General features: G+C 44.9%; 1 protein-coding gene and 1 long non-coding RNA gene across 3 annotated transcripts in view; one reads left to right on the plus strand and one right to left on the minus strand.

Moving 5' to 3' along the window:
* ERGIC1 (endoplasmic reticulum-golgi intermediate compartment 1) overlaps window positions 1-4,182 on the minus strand; it is a 101,753-nt gene extending 97,571 nt beyond the window's left edge. For both annotated transcript variants that reach the window (XM_075131340.1, XM_048862630.2), the window contains exon 1: window positions 3,791-4,182. In XM_075131340.1, coding sequence (XP_074987441.1) covers window positions 3,791-4,167 — 377 coding nt within the window. In that variant the 5' untranslated portion in view covers window positions 4,168-4,182. The remainder of the gene's footprint in view (window positions 1-3,790) is intronic.
* Window positions 4,073-26,618, plus strand: part of LOC142072964 (uncharacterized) — a 68,561-nt gene continuing 46,015 nt past the window's right edge. The window contains exon 1 of the long non-coding RNA XR_012669592.1: window positions 4,073-4,159. This is a non-coding gene — a long non-coding RNA (uncharacterized LOC142072964). The remainder of the gene's footprint in view (window positions 4,160-26,618) is intronic.

The raw sequence follows: 26,618 nt of genomic DNA on the forward strand, positions 1-26,618 counted from the left end.
CTAATGCATCCACAATCTTTGGGTAGGACTCCAGAATTGCACTTGTTGCCACTGCATGTGCCTCCCAGCGAGTATTATAAAGAGATTTCAACACACAATCATTGCCCAAATATGTTTTAAGAACTGTTTTTGAAATATCAAATTTTTGCAAAAAAAAAAAAAAAAAATCTCTTTTTTTGGTGCCTCCTGCTTTGCTGGTGCCCTAAGCACGTGCTTAGTCTGCCTATTGGGTAATCCAGCCCTGCGCGGTAGCATGCATGCACAGGCACATGAAGGCAGCGTGGGTTCCTAGAAACATCTGCAGCTCCCCATAAAACCTGCAGCCCCAGTTGTTTGGCAACTGTAGTAGAAAGGGTGGTGTGGGATGAAGGTGTTCTGACATGAAAAACAGAGACCAGGGTAGATGTGGAAACATTTGCATTTCATTTGTAGCCAAATATTGGCTGAGAGAATAAAAAGGCACCAAGGCTGTGCATTATTAGGATAAGATGTTTTGTCGGAAGGGCATATACCTGAATGGCATGTGCTTCAGTCTTAATACAGACCTAAAGTAGTATGCACCAGAGATTTCAACCTATAAAGTAAGGTCTTAATCGCTTACCTACTTCACAGATGGATTGCAGGGATTAGTCATTATGTATAAAATGCTGTGAAGATGAACAGCACTAGGTAAGTGCTCAAGTATTATTAAAACCCTAATGCCCTCTGGTTGTTCATTCATTCTAAACTAATTTCAAGTGAACACATTTCATTATATTTTAAATTGAAATGAATTCAGTGTTCCTGAAAATGGACAGCTTGACAGCACAAGAGATAAAAGTTCTATTTATCCACAAACAGATACTGCACGGAGCAGGGCTACAGCACAAGCTTTCCCCTGACTCCTCTAGGAGTGAGGGTGTTCAGTCTTCATAGGCTCTTCAGTCTTTGGCCTCTCATGCAATTACTAGCATCTGTGACATGTATCCATGTCCACTAGTAGATGGATTGGGACTCACCAGCTCATTTTATATGCTGGTTGCCGAAAAGCTGTGAAAAGGCAAATTTTGGTCACTACTGATCTAGGAGATAGGAGCTACAGCCACAGCTTCTCACGACGATTTGCAGTCTTGGTCTCATCTCTATTCAGGGCAGCAAATACACGTTCCTTCATGTTTGGCTGGCCAAAAGGTTGTGTTTTTTTCCTGGCAGATGAAGACCTCACTCCATTCATACCTTTATCATCTCCAGTCCAGACTATTGCAATCCACTCTATCTAGAGCTACTCTGCAGGGCAACATAGTTCTTACAGAAAAGCGCTGTGTAGTTTGAAAATTTGTCCCTCACCAACAGAAGTTGGTCCAATAAAAGACATTACCTCACCCACCTTGTCTCTCTAGTATCCTGGGACCGACACGGCTGCAACACCGCATAGTTATATTTTGTCAGACATGACAATTAATTTCTGTACCAAAAAACTGGTATATCCCAGAACCCCCAGTAGTTTGAGACAATTTTATGATTGTCATCTTAGATGAAAGCTAAACAGTTTTTTTTTTTTGTAGTTTACATTATGTAAGATGACACATTTTAAAAAAATCTATTTTTAGCCCTCTGGGTTGCCAAGAAACAAAGAATGCAAAGTTTATCTGTGATTTTGAAATCTCTCAAATATAGCTCTGAACCAACACCTCCAAATTCTGGGGAAGTTTGGATCAAACTTTATAACCCCAGGTTCATTTAATTTCTCTGCCTCATCCTGTTGTGAACCATCAGCCCTTTCTTTTATTTTAGTGAGCTTGTGTTTCCACCTGGGTTTTGAAACTTGGGAACAAGAGGAATTGCATTTATCAAGCCACCTGAAATACACCTCCCTCTCATACTATTATAGCAGTTGCTCCAGATCCCATTATAAGCCCTATTTTTCCACATACCTCTACTGTCTGCAAATAGAGGCCTCTGAGGTTTGAAATTGGCAGCCTATCTCCAAAGCTGAGGAATAATTCTACCAACAAGTTTCACGCAAATCAGACGGGGGCTTTGAAGCCACGGACCGCCCAAAATCCAGTATGACTTAGTGAAATTGCATTGTTTCCAGCTAAGCAATATTCCACTGTGCTCATTCCACTAGAAGCAATTACCCACTGGAGCAATAGTGCCTCAAAGAACACAACAAAAATCCCACTGAACTGTATAAATAAGAGTCCTGATTTGGAGTTATGGTGGACAGAGAGAAAATGACAGTTTTGTTTGGGAGGGGTAAGGTACTGTAATGTTCCCAGTTCCTCCTAGCATCTCACCTCCTGAAACCAAAGGCATCCCAAAGAGGGCACAGATAAGATTCTATAGCTTCTTAGTTGGGAAGTATCATCTTAATTTTACATTTCCCAGTTCTCCAATGTTTACCGTGCATTTTTAATTGTTAAGGGGCACATGAGGACACCTTAACTGCATATTTTCTGCTCTTCCAGTGCAAGTTTGGGGAATTAAAAACTCATGCTCAGGAAGAGCATGATGACTACAAGGAACTATTTTGCCATTGCAAACCTCATGTTAACCAAGTTTTTTAAATATGAATCTAAGTATCTATGAGGCTACATGAAGCATGCACGGCAACCTCATTTATAGGTCTGTGTCTCAAGACATAGGTTTGCTAACAGGAATGCAGGAGAGTACAGGTTGAGATGTCCATGCTATTTTGATTGATGAGAACGTCAATGCTGTCAGTAGCAACAACACACAAAGCTTTAGTTACATGTAGCCTTATCATAACAGGCAGTCCCCTAAAGAAGCTTTAGTACTTGGTAAGAGCATTATACTGGGAACAAAGACCTGTCAGTGTGTCTCCCTGCAAGGAGAGGAAGAGAGGGCAGAGTGCTCAACTCAGCTCTTTTGTTATTGTTTGTGTCTAAAGTAATGAAACATCCCCTCCACCCAGCCAGTTTAGGAATCATGCATCATCAAACAAAGGGTTCTACCTCTCCCCCCAGCACACCCACATGACCTCAATGCTCTCTATAAAGATCCTCAACACCCACTTTACACAACATTATTACATAACAGCATTGTTGGAAGAACCTCCAACTTCCCATGCACCTTCCCTCTCAAAACCTAGTCCCCTTCCCCTGGCATCCTGCCCGCCCCCAGCCTCAGGGCGGCCTCCATACCCTCTCCCCAGACTGCTCTGCGGCTTGTGTTTCATTTCAGCCTGTGTGAGATCATAAGCAGTTTGAGTCAGGACTTTACCTTGTTTTTGCACAGCACTGGGCACATTTATGGTGTTATATAGTAACATGTTTTCTTACACAAAGATCACACCCCTGCCTGTGTTTCAGCGAGCGCTACCCAGTGCTTACGAGACACTCGCACAGGTTGCGCCCTGAACTAATGTACACGTGGGAAAAAGCTCGGCCGGGGGCGTTCAGCGTCCCCAGATGAGGCTAGGCCAGGTTTGGCCGCGGAACGGATACAACTGTGCACTGCACGCTACGAGGGAAGAACATCACCGAGCAACGGGGCACCAGCTCGGGGCGGAGGAGCAGCCCCCAGGTGCCGAGGGCTGCAAGGATCCTGTGACTCTTTTCTTCCCCCACTCCATGCACGGCTGGAGGGAAGGGGCTGCATCGACCCCTCCCGCAGCGCGGGACGCCTTGGCGGATATCGCCGCGGACAGCATGGGATGCTCCGGGTGTCCCCCTCCCGCGTGCACTAGAGGCCCTAGACCCCGGCCTCGCGCCGCGGTAAGGTCCGCGCGCAAGCAGCCCCCGCGGCCCCTCCCCGCGCGCGGGGGCGGGGGGCGCCCCGCACTCACCTCCTGAAGTCAAAGGGCATGTTGGTGGCGGGTGCGGCGCAGCCTCCGGCCCCTCCCCCGGCTCTCTCGGCCTCGCTCGTGCCGGCCCGGCTGCAGGGCCAGGAAGTGATGGGCCGCGAACCGCGTCCCCATTGGGCGGCCGGCACCGGCCACCCCAGCCGCTTCCGCCGCCGAGTTAAAGGGCCAGGAGAGGCCAGGCGGCGCGGCCGGTTCCGGGCCTGGAGGAGCCGCTGCCTGGCCTTGGGCTGGCACTCAGGAGAGCTGGCTGTGCCACTGCCCTGCTGGGGGACCCTGGGCAAGGGCCTCCCTCTCTGTGCCTCTGCCGGAACCCCCTCTGTCTTCGTGTGTACAGGCTGTGAGCTCTTCGGGGTAAGCATTGCGTGTTTGTACAGCGCCGAGCACAGGGGGCCTGACCCCGCTAGGGGCCTTTCAGCCCAAACAGTAATCACCCTTCCTACATACTGAGCTACTCCAGGGGCAGTTGGGGCTGCACTGCAGGGAGAGCCTGGGCCCAGTAAACTGCAGCCTGTCTTTGAAAGGGGATGCTTCAGATCATCATCTCTGTGTCCAGCAGTCAGTGGAAACTGAAAAAGCAGCTGAGGAAGGGGCTCAGGTTCCTTACAACTCCAAGGAAGGTGTAAAGATAACTTTTGCTGGCTGCGGAATAACTAATCCCTGCTTTGGGAAAGGGGGTTGACAGAGTGGTGTCACCTACAGCACAAGTTACATCACAGCACAGAAAAGAAACATGGTTACAGCCAAAATACCTCCTCTTGGCGGTTAATCAAGAAAAGGGATCAAAGGGAAGAGGAAATTCGCAGAACTCTATGCATACCACACTGCCTTCCTTGGTGGTTCCACCACTTTCATGGTCTTCTTGTGTCTGTTGCCATCTGCCTCCTCCCTAGTGACCCACCTCTCTCCATTTTACCCTTCTCTGGTGGCTCAGCAGGAAACCAAGACTATATTTAGAAGCAAGATTAGTTTAGATTGGAACAAGCAGAGAAACATTTCTTAATGGTGAGATCCATTAGGCTGTGTAATAGGTTCCTAAGGGAAGGGATGAAAACTTCAGTACCGGGCAAACTGGTTGAAACCATAGTAAAGAACAAAATTGTCATACACATAGATGAACACAATTTGTTGGGGAAGAGTTAACATGTTTTTTTATATTATTTTATTTTTATAAAGGGAAATCATGCCTCACCAATCTACTAGAATTCTTTGCAGATGATACAAAACTACTCACAATAGTTAAGTCCCAGGCAGACTGCAAAGAGCTACAAAAGGATCTCTCAAAACTGGCTTACTGGGCAACAAAATGGCAGATGAAATTTAATGTTGATAAATGCAAAGTAATGCACAGTGGAAAACATAATCCCAACTAGACATATAAAAAGATGGGGTCTAAACTAACTGTTACCACTCAAAAAAAGAGATCTTGGAGTCCTTGTGGATAGTTTTCTGAAAACATCCACTCAATGTGCTGTAGCAGTCAAAAAAGCTAACAGAATGTTGGGAATCATTAAGAAAGGAATAGATAATAAATAGAAAATATCATATTGCCTCTATATAAATCCATGGTATACCCACATCTTAAATACTGCATGCAGATGTGGTCGCCACATCTCAAAAAAGATATATTAGAATTGGAAAAGATTCAGAAAAGGGCAACAAAAATGATTAGGGGTATGGAACGGCTGCCATATGAGGAGAGATTAATAAGACTTGGACCTTGCAGCTTGGAAAAAAGATGACTAAGGAGGGATATGATAGAGATCTATAAAATCATGACTGGTGTGGAGAAAGTAAATAGGGAAGGGTTATTTACTCCTCATAACACAAGAATTAGGAGTCACCAAATGAAATTAATAGGCAGCAGGTTTAAAACAAAAAGAAGTATTTTTTTCACACAATGCACAGTCAACCTATGGAACTCCTTATCAGAGGATATTGTGAAGGCCAAGACTATAACAGGGTTCAAAAAAGAACTAAGTAAATTCATTGAGGATAGGTTCATCAATGGCTATTAGCCAGGATGGGCAGGGATGGTTCCCTAGCCTCTGTTTGCCAGAAGCTCGGAATGGGCGACAAGGAGTGAATCACTTGATGATTACCTGTTCTGTTCATTCCCTCTGGGGCATCTGGCATTGGCCACTGTCAGAAGGGAGGATACTGGGCTGGATGGACCTTTGGTCTGACCCAGTATGGCCATTCTTATGTTCTTTTCTTGGGATATGTGAAACTAGACTGGAGGAAGCCCTGGAGATTAGACTGTAGGGAACAATCCTGCAGAAGTCCCTTGGAATGAATAAAAAATATCGAATAGACCTTTTGTAACTCAGATGTCTATATTATCTGACATTAGTGGGATATTTCTCTTAAATGATTAGCAGTGAGCTAGTTAACATACTCAGCTGAAATTTAACAGCCCATCAAAATTAGTAGGGCAATTTCCAGCTCTCATAAGGTAGAGCTGGTTAGACAGGCTTGGGTAGAGGGTCCTATAGTGCAAAAAAACCAAAACAGTGCTGATTCAGGTACAGCCTAGAATACATACTAGCAAGAACCAAACAGTGTTAGCTGCTACAGTCACCTAGTATTAGCCATATTGTGTTGAAGACATAAACCATGTAAGCCAAGCAAGTTACTAAACTGGTTACAAACTCAAAAACACAGAGCCTTAGGCAGCCTAAAACACAGTAGCTCTGACTACATATTTAGGAATACATACAACACAGCAATAGGTCACATGGGGAAGTTTTTCTTTGAAACATAAAGGTCAAATTTTGAAGAAATCGATGGGCACCACATCATGCCAGAATAACTTTATGGCCTGATACAGCTCACAGCCCTGCCAAGAAAAGGAGAACTTAATGCCCTTAGATAAGACCCCTCGTCATTACATTGTTTAATTACCTAAGGCTTCTAGAAAGCTTGAGATAAGAACAGGAATTTGACTGCAGTCCAGCTGGGTGCGGTTGCTTAGATCATGCTGTGTGTTAGGTTAAGAACTAAAAGCAAGAGTTTATGTGGCATGATTATAGCATAATTGGAGTTGAAATAAGTAAGCTGATACTGATGACTGGATCTGAAAGTAACTGTCTTTTTCATAAAGAAACAATAAATTATCACTCTCCTGATGATAGTAATCTTAATACTACCTCATGTTTCTCTTCAAAGTGCTTTACTACCATTAATTGATCCTCCTAACTCCTTTGAAGTTGGTAAGTAAATATCATTATGAACATTTTTCAGATGAAGAAACCCAGGCAGAGAGGTGAAATTACTCACCTAGGACAACACGGGGTCTGTTTCACATTCAAGATTAGCAACCAGGAGTTTCTAGCTCCTAGTTCTATGTTCACAAAAGTACAAAAAATAACATTCCATATTCCTGACTGCTTTCTTACAGATGAAACACATCATTGGTGACTCTCTCTGGATTCATAACCAGTGTCTCATAGATTAAAGATAGAGAAATAATAAAATGGTCTTGTAATTAAGGTGAGATTGCTACTTCCTCCCAGATGAATTCAGTACCATTCTACTTCAGCAGTAGAACAGGAGTCTTACTTTGATGATCCACTCTGGGATGCTGGTGGATCTTGTTGGATTCCAAAGTTCCCTGGAAGATAAATCCATCCCTACCTTAAAGATGAGAAAACAGACAGAATGGGGTTCACAGCTGGAGTAAATGACAACCAGAGAAAGAACTTGGGTTTTCTAGACTTCCAAACATTGGCTTGTACCCCCTGCCTATACTGTCTCCCAGAAAAACCTATTTGTCCCCCAAGATCATAGACACTAGAGAAGGAAAAAAATCTTTATCTCTCTGTTTGTTCAGGATTTTTCCCTACAGTATGTTTTCTAGTCTTTTACTCAATCTAGTTTTAAAAGTCCCAAATTATGGGAGTTTTACTCTTTCCATGGAAGACTATTCCCCAGCCAAATACACTTCATTGTCAAGAAACTTTTACCGATGTTCAGCCTACATTTTCCTCTATTTTATTGTAAGTAATTATTCCCCTTGTGTCTCCTTGTGGAGCTGTGATGATTTATAACAGCTGAGGATCTGGCCCAGAACTGGGCTTAGGTGTTTATGCCCTAGCCAATATTTTATCAACTGTTATGTATCTTCAGTTATTGTTAACCACAGTAGACATATTTATCTTAGTCAGTCCTTACAAGTCAGCCCTTCTAGTTCTCTGATTGTTGCCGTTCTCTGCATTCTTTCCAGTTTGCCAATATCTTTCTGATAACATGGAGTCCAGAATTCTTTATATGACTTGCTTTAATCACCTACCTCAATCATTTATTCCATAAATTTGTTTTTCTTGGTAAAATGATGTCTGCCTAAATTAGCTAGGTATTCCTAATATTTAGATTATATGACATCCCTTAGTTTTAACTCCTCATTAATGTATCTTTATAAATTATATTGATTTTTCATAATTTTGATAATCTCTATTGTATCAACCCAAAGTCTCTTCATTTCTAAACAGAGTAATCCCAGTTCTCTTCACATTCTGTACAAATCTGTTTAATAAATATCCTTTAAGGCTCACATCAAATGGTCACTTTTTTCTTTTGAGATCTCTTACTCATTGTTCAGTGCTATTTGATAACCTCTGGCTTGGACTCTGGTGCTCAAGCATGAATTGGAAATGTACTATAGATACATTGACTAGGTCACGAGCAGTCATTATTTATCAAGGTAAATCTGTGACGCTTTGCTCTTGACCTGTATATGTACAGTCACCATTCGGGTCAATTATGTTTTGTTCAAAGGTTGATATGCGCAGTCATTGAGCTTACTCAGTTATGCACTGTCTTCTGTTGCTTAAGAGTGTATGCAAGCTGCTGAACTGTAGTAGCCCTTCATTTGGGAGGGTATATCAGGGTGTGTGCTGTACTGTTTTGTCCTTGTGCATTTATTAGCCAAGTATATGTGTAGTCCTCATGTCACCACAGCTTTATGGGAGTGCATTTGTTTTCAGGGTGTGGTTAGTTGAGTTCTCTTGAATTCTACAGGGTGTGTCAGTGACTGCACAATGTGTCAAACAAATGACATTAAGGACAAGAAAACAGTTCAGAGAAGCAAAAAGAAAAGGTTAAAAATGTACTTTTTTAAAGTAAATGGAGAAATTCATGTGAGTGAACAAGTTGGGTGGAGAATTTGCGGTTAGGTGAGGACTTGATTGTTAATTGAATTCACATAGCATTCTTAGTACTAGACAAGCATGAAGGCTCAGTTCCTGTCCCCAGGCACTCACAATCTAAACTGGGCATGGACAATATTGTTCAAGCACATAAAAAGACCAAAATCTAGGTCTAATTTTGATGTGGTACAGAAATTTATCATCATATTTTTTAGATCACTGGTGAATTAATCACAGGTTACAGACGGGTAGCCATGTTAGTCTGTATCAGCAAAAACAACGAGGCGTCCTTGTAGCACCTTAGAGACTAACAAATTTATTTGGGCATCAGCTTTCATGGGCTATAACCCACTTCATCAGATGCATGAAGTGAAAAAAAGTAGGCAGGTATAAATATACAGCACATGAAAAGATGGGAGTTGCCTTACCAAGTGTGGGGTTCAGTGCTAACGAGGCCAATTCAATTAGGGTGGATGTGGCCCATTTCCAACAGTTGACAAGAAGGTGTGAGTATCAACAGAGGGAAAATTATTTTTTGTAGTGACCCAGCCACTCCCAGTCTTTCTTCAGGCCTAATTTGATAGTGTCAAGTCTGCAAATAAATTCCAGTTCTGCAGTTTCTCGTTGAAGTCTGTTTTTGAAGTTTTTTTGTTGAAGAATGACCACTTTTAAGTCTGTTATTGAGTGTCCAGGGAGCTTCTTCAACCTCCTCTTTGTTTTTGGTGAATTAATGGTATAAGTAGATTTTAAATTAATATTAGAATAAATTACTATAAACTTATCTGCCTGTCTAGGTACCTAAATGATCCCCCTGCTGTGGTATCTGAGCATCTCCCCAGTGTAGACATCATAACCACAACCTCTCCCTTCTTCCTTCCCACCCTGAAGAAGTAACTTGATTATTTCATAGCTCGTGTGAGTGTGTGAAGAATTTACTAAGGGAAAGCCACATTGACAAGATGAGTTTTGCATTTAGTTCTCACCTCACTGTGGTCACTCTTATCCCTTGTAGGAATGAGATCCATAGACTTGCTCCAGCTCCTGTGACAGCTCTGCCTTCTGCATTCACAAGCACACACACCCATTAATCACTATTTTCTAGATCCAGTAAAATGTAGCGGTCCCAAGAGGACATGGCCAGAAGGAGATGTAATCACTCAGATAACTGGATCCAATCCAACAGAGGGCTTTAAATATCAGGACAGAGCTCTTGGCCAGCACCTTGTTCAACGAGGAGGCATGCAGACAGCCAAATGGTGGGGTGGTGTATTCATGGGAAGTAGGTGGACTGCTGCATGAAGGACCAGGTTTTCCAGGTTGTGGCTTTTATCTTAGATAGCAGCTGCAACATCCCTGAAAGTTATGAATGAATGGATCAGTCTGTAGCCAAGACTACATCTGACAGGAGGGAGTGGGCTCTTCAGGCCAATCCCAGATTGAAATGGGTGGGGGGAAGGGTGTTGTTGTTTGGTGATAGAATGGCTATCTGAGCATTTTGTACTGTTGAGGAGTCCAAGAACGCCCCATGGCAGTAAGCCCATTTAACATTCTGAGAGCAGAGATCCGTACAAGAGGAGAATTTTTCACAGGAGACAATTTATTGGAAGCATGCCCTGGTCTAGCACCGTCACTTTAGTCTTCCCCAGAATCAACTTTAGGCAGCTGCTCTTTATTAAAATGGACCAAGCCTTGTGGGACTCCATAGGTGAGGGCCTTGGAAGTGGATCTCTTTGCCTTTTTCATTGTAGTGACATAGGCTCATAATAATTCCTCGTCTACAAGCCGGTCTGTAGCAGGCTGCATTTTCTGTCATTTCAGTTTTCTTTTCTCATTTGTTGTGTTGCTAATTAAATGAAAACCATAGTGATTTGTGGGGTCCTTGGAATGGGAGGGAGCACTTCAGTGCCAGATAATCAATAGCAGAAGTCAGAGTAGATGTAGCAAGTCTTTTAAAGAGAGGGTATTTGCTGGGGCCCTGTTTTCAGAGATGCTGAGCAGCCACAGCTTCCAATGATTTCCACTGGAGTTTTGGTCACTCCCTACTTCTGAAAATTTAGCTGTAAGAGCTTGATTTTCAGACATGGACTGTGATTTGGAATGATTGTTTTTGAGTGCCCAGCTTGGCAAACCTTGCAGAGAGGCCAAGCACCAGCAACTCCCATTCACTTCAATTTGGAGCTGTGGGTGTTCAGTTAGGCCAAAATCATAAATTTGGGCTTTCAAATAGGCACCCCAAATCTGTTACCAGTTTTGAAAGTGTTGGCTTCTGCCAATAGTGAGCACCAAACACAGGAGGTACATAGAAGCATAGCTTAGAAGGAGTGTGGCCAGCAGGAAGGCGAGTAGGAGGTAATGAGAGCAGAGGTGTAGGCAGAGGCATATTAGTCCTGGGCTTTGAAAGTGAGAATAAGAAGCCTGAATGTGATGTAGTAAGAAAGAAATAAGTCTAAGCCAGTGGGCTCACTCCTCAGAAACAAATCAAGTCCAGTCAAGCAAGGGTTTCGTTCAGAGGAGGCTGTTCATAAAATAGAGATCAGACCAAGTTATATTAAGCAAAAGTGTAATAAAACTCCCTCAGCCTGCAGTTCAAGGTTCCTGAGTGCAAAATTACTCCCTAAAAGAATCATTCTCCCCTGTGCCTCCCAAGTAGCCAGTTGATGGTTCTTTCCTAAGCATCTGGACTAAAGGAGGAGCAAAACTGATTAGAAATAACCCCTTATTCACTGGGGACTTCATGGAACCCCTGTACCCTCTCACACTGTGATAGAGGGACTGCAGTAGAGATTGTGTTTTAATTGGACCGGTCTCACTTTTTGTGGTACTTCAAGGTTTCTGAACAGAAAGGATCCGAGTTGGGTTGTCACATGTCCAGTTTTGGACTGGACAGTCCACTCAAAAAGAGGACCTGGCAGTGGCTAGTCAGCACTGCTGACTGGACGCTAAAAGTCCATTTACCAGCGTAACCGCAATCAGCCTCCCTGCTGAGAGGGCAGGAAGAGCGGCAACTGCTCAGCTGCAGTTGATGATGGAGAGAACTGGTTGGCTCCCAGATATGGCTCCAACCTCTCCAGCGGAGAGGTAGATACTGCTGCTGCCCGGGGAGATCCTGTCCACCCCTCTTTCCAGCTGTGCCCCGATTTCCTGGCTCTGGGGAGTGACTCCGCTCCCCCCCCCCCCACACTGCAAACAGTGCATCCCCCCACCCCCACCGCTGTCCATTACTGCCTCTCTTCTCACACACACACACACACACACACACACACAGTGCATGCCCCCCCTGCCCCTTACTGCCTCTTTCCACCACATACACACACCACTATCACCCCGCTGCCAGTTAGTGGTACCCCAACTCCAGTGCCCTGTCTGCCAGTTAGTGCCCCCACCTACAGCATGCCCCATCAATTCCAGTTACTGCCCCCTCCACACCTCCACCTACCCCTCAATGACACAGCTCTCCCCAAAATCCCAGTGCCCACATGCACAGTATTCCCCCTCAATGCCAGTTAGTGCCCCTATAATCCCATCTCCCCTCAATGCCAATTACTGCGCCCCCACATCTTTGGGAAGTAGGGCAAATCTACAGTTTTTTGTGAGTTATCAAGAGTGTGGAGTAATACATTTCTATTCAAACAATATTCTGAGATGCTCATTCAAGTGACAATTTTTAAAATAAAGTTTGATTTAAAAAACAATACTTTATTAACCAGCCAAAAATAATTTGCCAGCTTTTCAAAGAACAATGTAGACACCTAAGAAGACTTAATTTCTACAAAAGAAATCTTACTGTGCATAATATGCCAGAAGCCATAAAATTTGTACCAAATTGAGATTCTAAAACAGAAACAAGATGATTAGGACTATGAAAAATGGGGCGATAGCTAGCAGCAGCCTGGCAAATGGGTTGCTGCATTTTATAGCAGAATTACATATGCTGTCCAGTTTGTTCGGCATTATCTTGGGATATTATGTTTTAGCAAGGCATTCTTGTTTGTATACCTGAAACTTTCCTTTTCTACATTTGTGGAACTTCTCATTTGCCCTCGCCCCAAGAAAAAACTGACATTCCTATATCGGTTGGTATTTAATAGCACATAGAAAAGAGGTGGGATCGGCTTTTAACCAAGTTATAGGAAGATTTTTAAACTTTGTTTTTGGATATTAGTGTTATTGGTACTTCTCACTTAATGTAGATGCACTTGAATCTGTTTAACCCTCACTTAAATCAGTTTAATTTAATTTAGTAATTTAGTGATTGGTTGATCACAGGATGACTATGAGCCGCCAATGTGATATGGCCGTGAAAAAAGCTAATGCGGTCTTGGGATGCATCAGGCAAGGTATTTCCAGTAGAGGTAAGGAGGTGTTAGTACTGTTATACGAGGCACTGGTGAGACCTCATCTGAAATATCGTGTGCAGTTCTGGTCTCCCATGTTTAAGAAGGATGAATTCAAACTGGATCAGGTACAGAGAAGGGCTACTAGGATGATCCGAGGAATGGAAAGCCTGTCTTATGAAAGGACACTCAAAGAGCTTGGCTTGTTTAGCCTAACTAAAAGAAGGCTGAGAGGAGATATGATTGTTCTCTATAAATATATCAGAGGGATAAATACCACGGAGGGAGAAGAATTATTTAAGCTCAGTACCAATGTGGACACAAGAACAAATGGATATAAACTGCGGCCATCAGGAAGTTTAGACTTGAAATTAGACTAAGGTTTCTAACCATCAAAGGAGTGAAGTTCTGGAACAGCCTTCCAAGGGAAGCAGTGGGGGCAAAAGACATATCTGGCTTCAAGACTAAGTTTGATAAGTTTATGGAGGGGATGATATGATAGGATTGCCTAATTTAGGCAATTAATTGATCTTCGACTACTAGTGGTAGATATGCCCAATGGCCTGTGATGGGATGTTAGATGGGATGGGATCTGAGTTACTACAGAGAATTCTTTCCTGGGTGTCTGGCTGGTGAGTCTTGCCCACATGCTCAGGGTTTAGCTGATCACCATATTTGGGGTCGGGAAGGAATTTTCCTCCAGGACAAATTGGCCCTGGAGGTTTTTCGCCTTCCTCTGCAGCGTGGGGCACGGGACACTTGCTGGAGGATTCTCTGCACTTTGAAGTCTTTAAACCACGATTTGAGGACTTCAATAGCTCAGACATAGGTTAGGGGTTTGTTACAGGAGTGGGTGCGTGAGATTCTGTGGCCTGCATTGTGCAGGAGGTCAGACTAGACTATCATAATGGTCCCTTCTGACCTTAAAGTCTATGATTCTATGAGTACATGGTAAACAAGGATTAAGTGGGTTTAAATGCATCTACATTAGGGGGTATCACCTATTTAACTATGCAGATTTCAAATTAATTTAGTTAAGACTGTACAACTTTTCTAATACAGATAAGCCTTAAGTATTAGAACACAATTACAAAAAGATGCACATTGAGTAAATGTCAATATGTATTGGTATAATACCACACTGAATCTGCTCATTAGGTTTGCTTCATTTGAGTGTGCAATCAATTTTCTCTTTTAAAAAGTCCTTGAGAAGGTGTGTGGGGAAAGCCTACATATAAAAGAGGTGAGACATTTAATGAATACTCCTGAGGCTAGATGGTTTTTCTACATGAATTTTCTGTGGAGAATTTTGTTGTAGAAAGGAATCAAGTATGAGAAAAAAGTTTTCCAAAGGCAAAGAACAAACACCTCTTTTAACCTCCTCATGCTGTTCTAAGTCTCATGAATCAGCTTGCTCAATCACAGCTTCCTGGGAGGGGGAAGTGAGCAGGGAAGTGAGGGGTGTGGCCTCAGGAAGAGGCATGGCAGGGGACATGGCCTCCGGGGAAGAGGCAGGGCAGGGGTGTCTTGTTTTCAGCAATTAGAAAGTTGGCAACTGACTAATTTAGGGACTGGACTCGACTAGTTGCAAGCACTGATCTTAGCTACTGTAGGTTAATGCAATACGTCTGTGCCACAATTTACGGTTCACCCCTCCCCTATGAGCGCCATCAAAAGGGAACATATCACAGCTGGTGGCATTCTGAAGAATTCAGACTTCCTGAACTTATCAAATAATTGAATCACATCCGTCAAGAAACAAGTGGGCTCAGAAGATTCCATGCTACTAAAATACTTCAGAAGTTGACATTTTACTACACTATATTACTGTCTGCCTGTGACAGGACACCACCCACCAAGCAGGCCCATTTGTGGCATGGCCCTGCAGGCCCACTGCCCTCCTTCTTACAGCATTCTGCTTCCAGACTAGAGTGCTTACACCAAGGTTCCCTCTTTGTGGGGCTTATTTATTAACTCTCATAAAGCATACAAACTCTTTAGACCCTCAAGACCACCTGTCTTCTGTAAGCCTCGGTACTAGTGTAGGCAGGCAGGTATCCCCTCCTAAGTTCAGGAATCCCACAGCCTCTTTCTGGCCTGTGTAATAACTCAAGTAGGCTTACCCTCCTTACATGAAGGAGTACCACAGCTCTCCGCCTGGACCTGGGTTATGACTCAGGCCAGCTACAGGCCTCAGCCAGCTTCTCCCCAGCTAAGCCCTTTTATGCAGGCTTGGGAGAGCAAAGTCAGTAGGCAGGCATCTGCTGCTAGCTTCTGTGGTAGCTCTTTAGAAGCACCTTCCTTCAGTTGTGCTCTGGTAGCCATTTATTGGGCCCAGGAGCTCTGGGACCTTCCCATCCCATAGGGTCCTAGAGCCCAAGCTCCAGCCCAAGCCCAGAAGTCTACACAGCAATGAAACAGCCCCGCAGCCGAAGCCCCACAAGACCAAGTCGACTGGCATGGGCCAGCCATGGGTTTTTCTTTGCTGAATAGACATACCCTTGATTACTTACAGGTGAGGCAAGAGCATTGTTCTTCTTTAAAAAGCCAGAGGTAGAGTGGGCCAGTCACCCTCTGATTCTGCCAAAATGATAGTCATGGGCTACCCGCGAAATTCTTTGGCCTGTGTAGGAGGTCAGACTAGATGATCTAATGGTCCCTTCTGGCCTTAAAAATCCATGGATCCGTAGGTCACAGGGGCCCAGCTGACCTTGCGATCTGTATGCAGTTCACAAAGATAGCCATTCTATTAATTATGGTTTTCCCCCAAATCCTAAAGAATGTTTCCCTCACCACATTTATATTTCACTTCATAGAATCATAGAATAATAGGGTTGGAAGGGACCTCAGGAGGTCATCTAGTCCAACCCCCTGCTCAAAGCAGGACCAATTCCCAAATAAATCATCCCAGCCAGGGCTTTGTCAAGCCTGACCTTAAAAGTATCTAAGGAAGGAGATTCCACCACCTCCCTAGGTAACGCATTCCAGTGTTTCACCACCCTCCTAGTGAAAAAGTTTTGCCTAATATCCAACCTAAACCTCCCCCACTGCAACTTGAGACCATTACTCCTTCTTCTGTCATCAGCTACCACTGAGAACAGTCTAGATCCATCCTCTTTGGAACCCCCTTTCAGGTAGTTGAAAGCAGCTATCAAATCCCCCCTCATTCTTCTCTTCCGCAGACTAAACAATCCCAGTTCCCTCAGCCTCTCTTCGTAAGTCATGTGTTCGAGTCCCCTAATCATTTTTGTTGCCCTCCGCTGGACTCTTTACAATTTTTCCACATCCTTCTTGTAGTGGGGGGCCCAAAACTGGACACAGTACTCCAGATGAGGCCTTACCAATGTCAAATAGAGGGGACCGATCACGTCTCTCAATCTGCTGGCAATGCCCCTACGTATACATCCCAAAATGCCATTGGCCTTCTTGGCAACAAGGGCACACTGTTGACTCATATCCAGCTTCTTGTCCACTGTAACCCCTAGGTCCTTTTCTGCAGAACTGCTGCCAAGCCATTCGGTCCCTAGTCTGTAGCGGTGCATGGGATTCTTCCATCCTAAGTGCAGGACTCTGCACTTGTCCTTGTTAAACCTCATCAGATTTCTTTTGGCCCAATTCTCTAACTTGTCTAGGTCCCTCTGTATCCTATCCCTACCCTCCAACGTATCTACCTCTCCTCCCAGTTTACTGTCATCTGCAAACTTGCTGAGGGTGCAATCCACACCATCCTCCAGATCATTTATGAAGATATTGAACAAAACCGGCCCGAGAACTGACCCTTGGGGCACTCCACTTGATACCGGCTGCCAACTACACATGGAGCCATTGATCACTACCCGTTGAGCCCGACAATCTAGCCAACTTTCTATCCACCTTATAGTCCATTCATCCAGCCCATACTTCTTTAACTTGCTGGCAAGAATACTGTGGGAGACGTGTCAAAAGCTTTGCTAAAGTCAAGGAAAGTCATCCACCGCTTTCCCCTCATCCACAGAGCCAGGTATCTTGTCATAGAAGGCAATTAGATTAGTCAGGCATGACTTGCCCTTGGTGAATCCATGCTGACTGTTCCTGATCACTTTCCTCTCCTCTAAGTGCTTCAGAATTGATTCCTTGAGAACCTGCTCCATGATTTTTCCAGGGACTGAGGTGAGGCTGACTGGCCTGTAGTTCCCTGGATCCTCCTTCTTCCCTTTTTTAATGATGGGCACTACATTAGCCTTTTTCCAGTCGTCTGGGACTTCCCCGGATTGCCATGAGTTTTCAAAAATAATGGCCAATGGTTCTGCAATCACATCCGCCAACTCCTTTAGCATTCTCGGATGCAGCACATCCGGCCCCATGGATTTGTGCTCATCCAGCTTTTATAAATAGTCCCGAACCAATTCTTTCTCCACAGATGGCTGGCCACCTACTCCCCATGCTGTGCTGCCCAGTGCAGTAGTCTGGGAGCTGATCTTGTTCGTGAAGACAGAGGCAAAAAAGCATTAAGTACATTAGCTTTTTCCACATCCTCTGTCACTAGGTTCCTCCCTCATTCAGTAAGGGGCCCACGCTTTCCTTGACTTTCTTCTTATTGCTAACATACCTGAAGAAACCCTTCCTGTTACTTTTAACATCTCTTGCTAACTGCAACTCCAGGTGTGATTTGGCCTTTCTGATTTCACTGCTGCATCCCCGAGCAATATTTTTATACTCTTCCCTGGTCATTTGTCCAATCTTCCACTTCTCGTAAGCTTCTTTTTTGTGTTCCAGATCAGCAAGGATTTCACTGTTAAGCCGAGCTGGTCGCTTGCCATATTTACTATTCTTTCTACACATCGGGATGGTTTGTCCCTGTAACCTTAAAATACAGCCAGCTCTCCTGGACTCCTTTCCCCCTCATGTTATTCTCCCAGGGGATCCTGCCCATCAGTTCCCGGACGGAGTTAAAGTCTGCTTTTCTGAAGTCCAGGGTCCGTATTCTGCTGCTCTCTTTTCTTCCCTGTGTCAGGATCCTGAACTCGACCATCTCATGGTCACTGCCTCCCAGGTTCCCATCCACTTTAGCTTCCCCTACTGATTCTTCCTGGTTTGTGAGCAGCAGGTCAAGAAGAGCTTTGCCCCTAGTCTTCCCTTTACTCCATTTTTTAGAAGCCCCCCACACTCTCATTTACATTATGTTTCTCTCATTTCTAAGTTTTGTCTTTCTTTTGAGGGTTTATTCTGAAATAATTTGGTGACTTCCCAGCTTCACCCCTACTTACTCAATCTCCTCCCTGAAATCTTGATGGAAACACACTCATATACCATAAGACAGAGGGAGGTTTCCAGTTCCATTTACTCCTGTGGAAATTGCCTGCTGTGCCCTTTCCATTTCAGTAGATGGTTGTTGCTGGTAAGAGCAGTGACAATAACATCAAAGTCTGAAAATAAAATATTGAAGAGTCAAATCTACCCCTAACTTCAGAGGAGTTACAATAGGGATGAATTTAGCCCATTATTACTGGTTGTATTGTCACAAACATATTGGCCTCTTATACTTACAGGGAGAAATTAGATTTGCCTTTCTCTGCATGTATGCCCTAAACCAGGTGACCAGAAGCCAGGACTCCTGTGTTCACTTTGGAACTCTCACAGTGTGTTTTTGAGCAGCCGTGGGCAAGACAGCCCTGTGCCTCAGTTTTCCCATCTGTAAAATGGTGTGAAAATAAATTATGTTAATAAATGTAAGACCCTTTGGAAATTGGCAAAGTAATGTATATGAGGGGATAGGTTTGCAAGAAATGGATACATAAGGCTTATGTTTAAGCCATCAACTTGGGATAACTTGAGCTATTAGTGAATAACTCTCACCAACAATAACAGAAGCCATGCACATAACTTTCCCCATACCAGAGGAAAATTTTACCTTCTGAACGTTTGCACATTTCCCTGAACCAGACGCTGATCAAATCACATGGATGCTGCGTGAGCGTGTAACCAGAAGCTGATGTGCTCACTTACCGCCCAGAAGCTCGTCACAGTGACAAGCTGAAGCTGTGAAAGAAAAAATGATTCATGCTTAGAGCTTTATGTAAATGAGAAGCCTCTGTTGTCATTTCCTGTTTTCCCAACAAGCCAGGCTGAGTTCAGTTCAGTTACAAGATGTACTTTGCTCCCGCTCTCTTCTTCTCGAAGCAGTGCTATTATGGGAGGGAGGACATGATTTTCGAACTGCACAGCATTGTTGATGGGGCAATGAGGCAGAATGGCAAGTCATTCTGAATGTGAAAGCCTCTTGGAATGCTGGGCTGACTATACAGTCCTGGTGCCTGCTGTGGATTGCAAAAGTCACTAAATCTTTACATGCTGACCGTAAACGTTGAGTTGGAATTGAAAAAGGAGAAGTTGTGGACTGCAGTGAAGCCTTCTCCCCACTGGGAACTGATTGTTTTTGGGTAGTTTGAAGGGTATTTTTTTCTTGTTAGAGTCCCTCATTTAGTTCAGTAATGACGTAAGAAAAAGTCCTGCTGTTGAGGGCACCACATTGTGTGCCATCTCATAACAAACCTCACATAGGCAGCCTACTCCAGGCAACGGCAGTGAAGATGAGCAGTGAAAACAGCCAAATGCACCAGATGTGAAGTGTCTGACCAGGCAAACCCATCAGATAATATTATTCAAGATATAATTCTGATTATTCTTTCAATTGCCCAAGCAGAAATCAGGTGCAACTCCACTGAAGTCCATGGAGTTACACGAGTGTAAAACGGATGCAACTAAACGGGAGGAGAATCAGGCTCAGGCCCAAAGACTTTGAGTCTTTCAGCTATTCTTGTTTCTACTGTGCATCATCCAGTGACCCATGTGTGTACATAGTGCCAGCAGATATAGCATAGCAGTGTCTGCTGTAGAGGACTGAACTTTAGCGAGCCAAAAGGCATGATAAACTCTGGCAAACTAGAACACGTTTGCCTTGCATTGGGTACATTAGGTAGAATTATAGAAAGAAATCTAAGATCCTTACACACGCCAAATTTAATTGACTTCACTGGGAGTTTTACTTGAGTAAGGACTTCACGATCTGAAATTAGAGATGAAAAAGAAAGGTTACTCTTCTTGTCCAGCCCCAGGGATCATAGAAGGATTGTTCCCTACAGTTGATTCTCCAGTGCTTTGCTCTGTCAATTGAAACCAGCACAAGTCTTCCACAACTTCCCTTTGGAGATTATAATACTATCTAACAGATTTCATTGTGAGAAACTATTTCCTGATATTCAGCCTATTTCTATATATATGTCACTTCATCCCTTTATTTATGGTTATCCCCCAACTCAAACCACCTTAACCAATTCTTTTCACACCCAACAGGCACTATAGAAAGGGATCATACTCTACCATGGTCTTAGGCCATGTCTACACTATGAAATTAGGTCGAATTTCTAGAATTTGGTTTTGTGGAAAGCGTTTTTATACAGTCGATTCTATGTGTCCCCACACAAATGCTCTAAGTGCATTTAGTTGGCGGAGTGCGTCCACAGTACCGAGGCAACTGTCGACTTCCGGAGCGTTGCGCTGTGGGTAGCTATCCCACAGTTCCTTCAGTCTCTGCCGCCCATTTGAATTCTGGGTAGAAATCCCAATGCCTGATGGGGCAAAAACATTGTCGCGGGTGGTTCTGGGTACATATAGTCAGGCTCCCCTTCCCTCCCTCCCTCCGTGAAAGCAACAGCAGACAATCGTTTTTTGCCTTTTTTCCTGGGTTACCCGAGCAGACACCATACCACGGCAAGCATGGAGCCCACTCAGCTCACCATCACCGTATGTCTCCTGGGTGTCGGTAGACATGGTACTGCATTGCTACGCAGCAACCGCTCATTGCTTTTTGGCAGCAGATAGTGCAGTATGACTGGTAGCCGTTGTCAACGTACTCCTGGGTGCTCTTTTAACCAACCTTGATGAGGTCAGGGGCACCTGGGCAAACCTGGAAGTAACTCAGCCACGTCATTACCCTTTTAAGTTTCATTTCATGGTGATTCATTCCTGCCGGCAGTCCTACTGCACCATCTTTTAATGAGCAGCCAGGAGACGATGATGGCCTGCAGTCATACTGCACCGTCTTCTGCCGAGCACCCGGGACATGACAATGGCCAGCAGTAGTACTGCACAGTCTGCTGCCAGCAAGATGTATAAAGATAGATGAAGTGGATCAAAACAAGAAATAGACCAGATTTGGTTTGTATTCATTTTCTCCTCCCTCCCTCCATGAAATCAACGGCCTGCTAAACCCAGGGTTTTGAGTTCTGTCCTTGAGGGGGCCATTCGGTTTCTCCTTGATGCAAAGCCACCCCCTTTGTTGATTTTAATTCCCTGTAAGCCAACCCTGTAAGCCATGTTGTCAGTCGGCCCTTCCTCCGCCAGAGCAACGGCAGACAATTGCTTTGCTCCCTTTTCCCTGGATTACCCGAGCAGACGCCATAGCACAGCAAGCATGGAGCCCGTTCAGTTCACCGCAGCAGTTATGACCATTGTAAACACCTCGTGCATTATCATGCAGTTTATGCAGAACCAGCCTGAGAAACCAGGCGAGGAGGTGACGGCGGTGATGAGGACATGAACGCAGAATTCTCTAACTCAGAATTCTCACAGTCCCCAGCAATTTGGAGATCATGTTGTTAATGGGGCAGGCTCATGCTGTGGAATGCCAATTTTGGGCCTGGGAAACAAGCACAGAGTGGTGGGACCGGATAGTGTTGCAGGCTTGGGACAATTCCTAGTGGCTCTGAAACTTTTGCCTGTGTAAGGGCACTTTTATGGAACTTTGTGACTTGCTTTCCCCTGCCCTGAAGTGCAAGAATACCGAGATGAGAGCAGCCCTCACAGTTCACAAGTGAGTGGCGATAGCCCTGTGGAAGCTTGCAACACCAGACAGCTACCCCTCGGTCGGTAATCAATTTGGGGTGGGCAAATCAACTGGGGGGGGTTGCTGTGATGCAAGTAGCCAATGCAATCATTGAGCTGCTGCTATCAAAGGTAGTGATTCTGGGAAATGTGCAGGTCATACTAGATGGCTTTGCTGCAATGGGATTCCCTAACTGTGGTGGGGCTATAGACGGAATGCATGTCCCTATCTTGGGACCAGACCACCAGGGCAGCCAGTACATAAACCGCAAGGGGTACTTTTCAATGGTGCTGCAAGCACTGGTGGATCACAAGGGACATTTCACCAACATCAATGTGGGATGGCCGGGAAAGGTTCATGGCGCTCGTGTCTTCAGGAACTCTGGTCTGTTTAAATGGCTGCAGGAAGGGATTTACTTCCCAGATCAGAAAATAACTGTTGGGGATGTTGAAATACCTATAGTTATCCTTGGGGACCCAACCTACCCCTTAATGCCCTGGCTCATGAAGCAGTACACAGTAATGCTGGATAGTAGTAAGGAGCTGTTCAACTATAGGCAGAGCAAGTGCAGAATGGTGGTAGAGTGTGTATTTGGACGTTTAAAGGGTTGCTGGCGCAGTTTACTGACTCACTCAGACCTCAGCTAAACCAGTATTCCCATTGTTATTGCTGCTTGCTGTGTGCTCCATAATCTCTGTGAGAGTAAGGGGGAGATGTTTATGGTGGGGTGGGAGGTTGATGCAAATCGTCTGGCTGCTGAATACGCACAGCCAGACACCAGGGCGCTTAGAAGAGCACAGCAGGAAGCGCTGCGCATCAGAGAAGCTTTGAAAACCAGTTTCATGACTGGCCAGGGTACTGTGTGACACTTCTGTTTGTTTCTCCTTGATGAAAATCCGCCCCCTTGGTTGCCTCTAAATTCCCTGGAAGCCACCCGCACCCCCCCACCCTTCGATCACAGCTTGCTTGCAAAGGAAAGAAAGTCAATATCATTTAAAAAATTTGTATTCTTTACTAATTGATTATAAAAATAGGGAGATAACTCGCAAGGTAGCCCAGGTGGGGTGTGGGAGGAGGGTAGGAGGGAAGGAAAAGGCCACTTTAAAACTTCTTGAATGACAGCCTTCTGTTGCTTGGGCTGTCCACTGGGGTGGAGTGGTTGAGTGCCCAGAGCCTCCTCCCGCCACGTTCTTGGGCATCTGGGTGAGGAGGCTATGGAACTTGGGGAGGAGGGAGGGTAGTTAAACAGGGGCTGCAGCGGCAGTCTGTGATCCTGCTGCCGTTCATGAACCTCCACCAGACGCCAGAGCATGTCCGTTTGATCCCGCAGTAGCCCCAGCATTGCCTCATGCCTCCTCTGATCTTCCTGCCGCCACCTCTCCTCACGTTCATCGGCCGCTTTCCTGTACTCTGCTATTGTGTTCCTCCACACGTTCTGCTGAGCTCTGTCAGTGCCAGACGACTGCATAAGCTCAGACAACATTTCATCGCGCGTGCTTTTTTTTTTTGCCGCCTTATCTGAGATAGCCTTTGGGACGGAGGAGGGAGGCTTGAAACATTTGCAGCTGCTGGAAGAAAAAAAGGGAGTGAAGTATTTTAAAAGATACATTTTACAGAACAATGGCTATACTCTTTCATGGTGAACAACACTATTCACATTACATAGCACATGTGATTTTGGTACAAGGTCGCATTTTGCATCTTATAGTGAGTGCCTGTGGCTTTGGTGTTAGAGATCACACACACAGTGCCGGGCAACAGAGTTCGGCTTGCAGGCGGCCATGGTAAGCCATAGTCTTTCGGCTTCTGCAACCTTCATAACAGCAGCGCCCACCCCTCACATACCAAACAAAGCACTTTGAGCTGGCCATTTAGTGCTGCGGTTTTCCTGTTAACGTGCAGCAGCAGAAACCAAACTAACCCCCCCCATCCAATTCTCTGGGATGATTGCTTTACCCCTCCCCCCACCGCGTGGCTGTGGGAAGATCAGGGAAGATCCCTGCTAGCCAAATGCGAACAGCTCAGCGCCAATGCCCCACCTCCCCCGCACACCTCGTGGCTAACTGCGGGGAGGATTTCTTTTCAGGCACAGGCAAACAGCCCAGTAGGAACGGCCACCTCTGAATATCACCTTAATTAAATTCCCCTATTTCAACCAGGTTACCATGAATGATATCACTCTCTTGAGGATATCACAGAGAGATAGAGAATGGATGTTGCTTGAATGCCAGCAAACACCGGGACCATACGCTGCCATGCTTTGTTATGCAATGATTCCAGACTACGTGCTGCTGGCCTGCCGTGGTAAAGTGTCCTACCATGGAGGATGGAATAAGGCTGCCCTCTCCAGAAATCTTTTGCAAAGGCTTTGGGAGTAGATCCAGGAGAGCTTCATGGAGATGTCCCTGGAGGATTTCCGCTCCATCCCCAGACACGTTAACAGACTTTTCCAGTAGCTGTACTGGCCACAAATGCATCCCAAGTCCTCAGGGCTACTTAATCATTAAAAAACGCTTGCTTTTATAACGTGTATTATATTTAAAAAGGTACACTCCCCAGAGGTCCCTTCTGCGGCTTGGTTGGGTTGGGACGGTATTTCAGTCAGGGTGATAAAAAGATCCTGGCTGTCGGGGAGAACGGTGTGCTGTGTGCTCTCCTCAAGCTCATCGTCCTCCTCATCTTCCCCAACCGCAAAATCCTCAGCCATGGCAAAGAGTACCCCATCATTGGAGTCCACAGACGGGTGGAGTAGTGGTGGCGGCCCCCCCTAGAATTGCATGCAGCTCAGTGTAGAAGCGGCATGTCTGGGGCTCCGTCCCGGAGCGTCCGTTTGATTCTTTGGTTTTCTGGTATGCCTGTCTGAGCTCCTTAAGTTTCACATGGCACTGTGTTGCATCCCTGCTGTAGCCTCTGTCCCTCATGGCCTCGGAGATATTTTGAAATATTTTGGCATTTCGTCTTTTGGAACATAGTTCTGATAGCACAGTTTCCTCTCCCCATACAGCGAACAGATCCAGTACCTCCCATTTGGTCCATGCTGGAGCTCTTTTTTGATTCTGGGACTGCATGGTCACCTGTGCTGATGAGTTCACCTGGCCAAACAGGAAATGAGATTCAAAAGTTCCTGGGGCTTTTCCTGTACACTTGGCCAGTGCATCCGAGTTCAGAGTGCTGCCCAGAGCAATCACAATGGTGGACTGTGGGATAGCTCCTGGAGGCCAATACCTTCGAATTGCATCCACACTAACCCTAATTCAAAATGGCGATGTCGATTTCAGCTCTAATCCCCTCGTTGGGGAGGTGTACAGAAACCGGTTTTAAGAGCCCTTTATGTTGAAAAAAATAGCTTCGTTGTGTGGACGGGTGCAGGGTTAATTCGATGTAATGCTGCTAAATCTGACATAAACTCGTAGTGTACACCAGGCCTAAGTTTCATAAAGTTCTGTGTATGTAGTTCTTGAATCCTTTCCTCATTAGTTGATCATCCAATCCACTGCCCCTGATTCAAGCCTCCATAACAGCAAGCCGATATAAATTATTTTAAGCTTAGTCTTGCTGGACTTCCATCTACATTAATTTGCATGCTTTAATTCTTATAAAAATCTGCTGTAAATCTTCCAGACAGAAGTGAACTGGTGCCCTGATTAAAGGCAACATTTCTCATTTGTTTTAAGGGTCATACTCATGACCTTTAAAGTCCCTCCATGAGCTGAGTCCTTCATATATTTTTGATATTTTAGTTGCCTGTTCTCTACCAGACCCCACAGCTTAAAGGCTAAAAACTGCCATCTTTCTGTCTGCAAGCCTTTGGGGTATGGCATTTTCTCAATGGACACCCCATCCATGGAGCATGCTGCCTCCTGTCTTTAGAAATGTGACTCACTAACGAATTCTGCAAGTACCATGGATGAAAATTCTGTTCTTCCAGCCTGGCATTCAGTTAGCGTTTGCTGAATCTTCTGCATCTGGTGTTTTAGTTATCTCATAAGGTTCTGTGAGATACAATAACACTCTGTACAAGTAGCTTTTTTTCTTTTTTTTTAAACAGGTAGTATTATACATTATGGGTGAAATCATGGCCCTTTTGAAGTCAATGGCAGTTTTGCCATTGACTTCTGTGGGGCCAGGATTTCACTCTGTGGATATGTCTACATAGCAGCTTCGAGATGTGATTCCCAGCTTGGCTAGACAGACATGCTAGCTCTGCTCAAGCTACTCTGCTAAAAACAGCAGTGTGGCCACAGTAGCCCAGGCAGCAACTCAGGCTAGCTGCCTGTGTATAATCCCACCCGACTCCCTGGGTAGTATGTACTTGGCTGACTAGCCCAAGCTGCTGTCCTTGTCTCTATGGTCACTGCTATTTATAGTGCACTAGCTCAAGCAGAGCTAGCACGTGTATGACTATCTGAGCTGGGAATTACATCTCCCAGCTGCTGTGTAACATGTGCTATGTATGGTCTGTCCCTGCC

The sequence above is a fragment of the Caretta caretta genome, chromosome 8 (assembly GCF_965140235.1).
Source record: "Caretta caretta isolate rCarCar2 chromosome 8, rCarCar1.hap1, whole genome shotgun sequence".
Taxonomy (NCBI): domain Eukaryota; kingdom Metazoa; phylum Chordata; order Testudines; family Cheloniidae; genus Caretta; species Caretta caretta.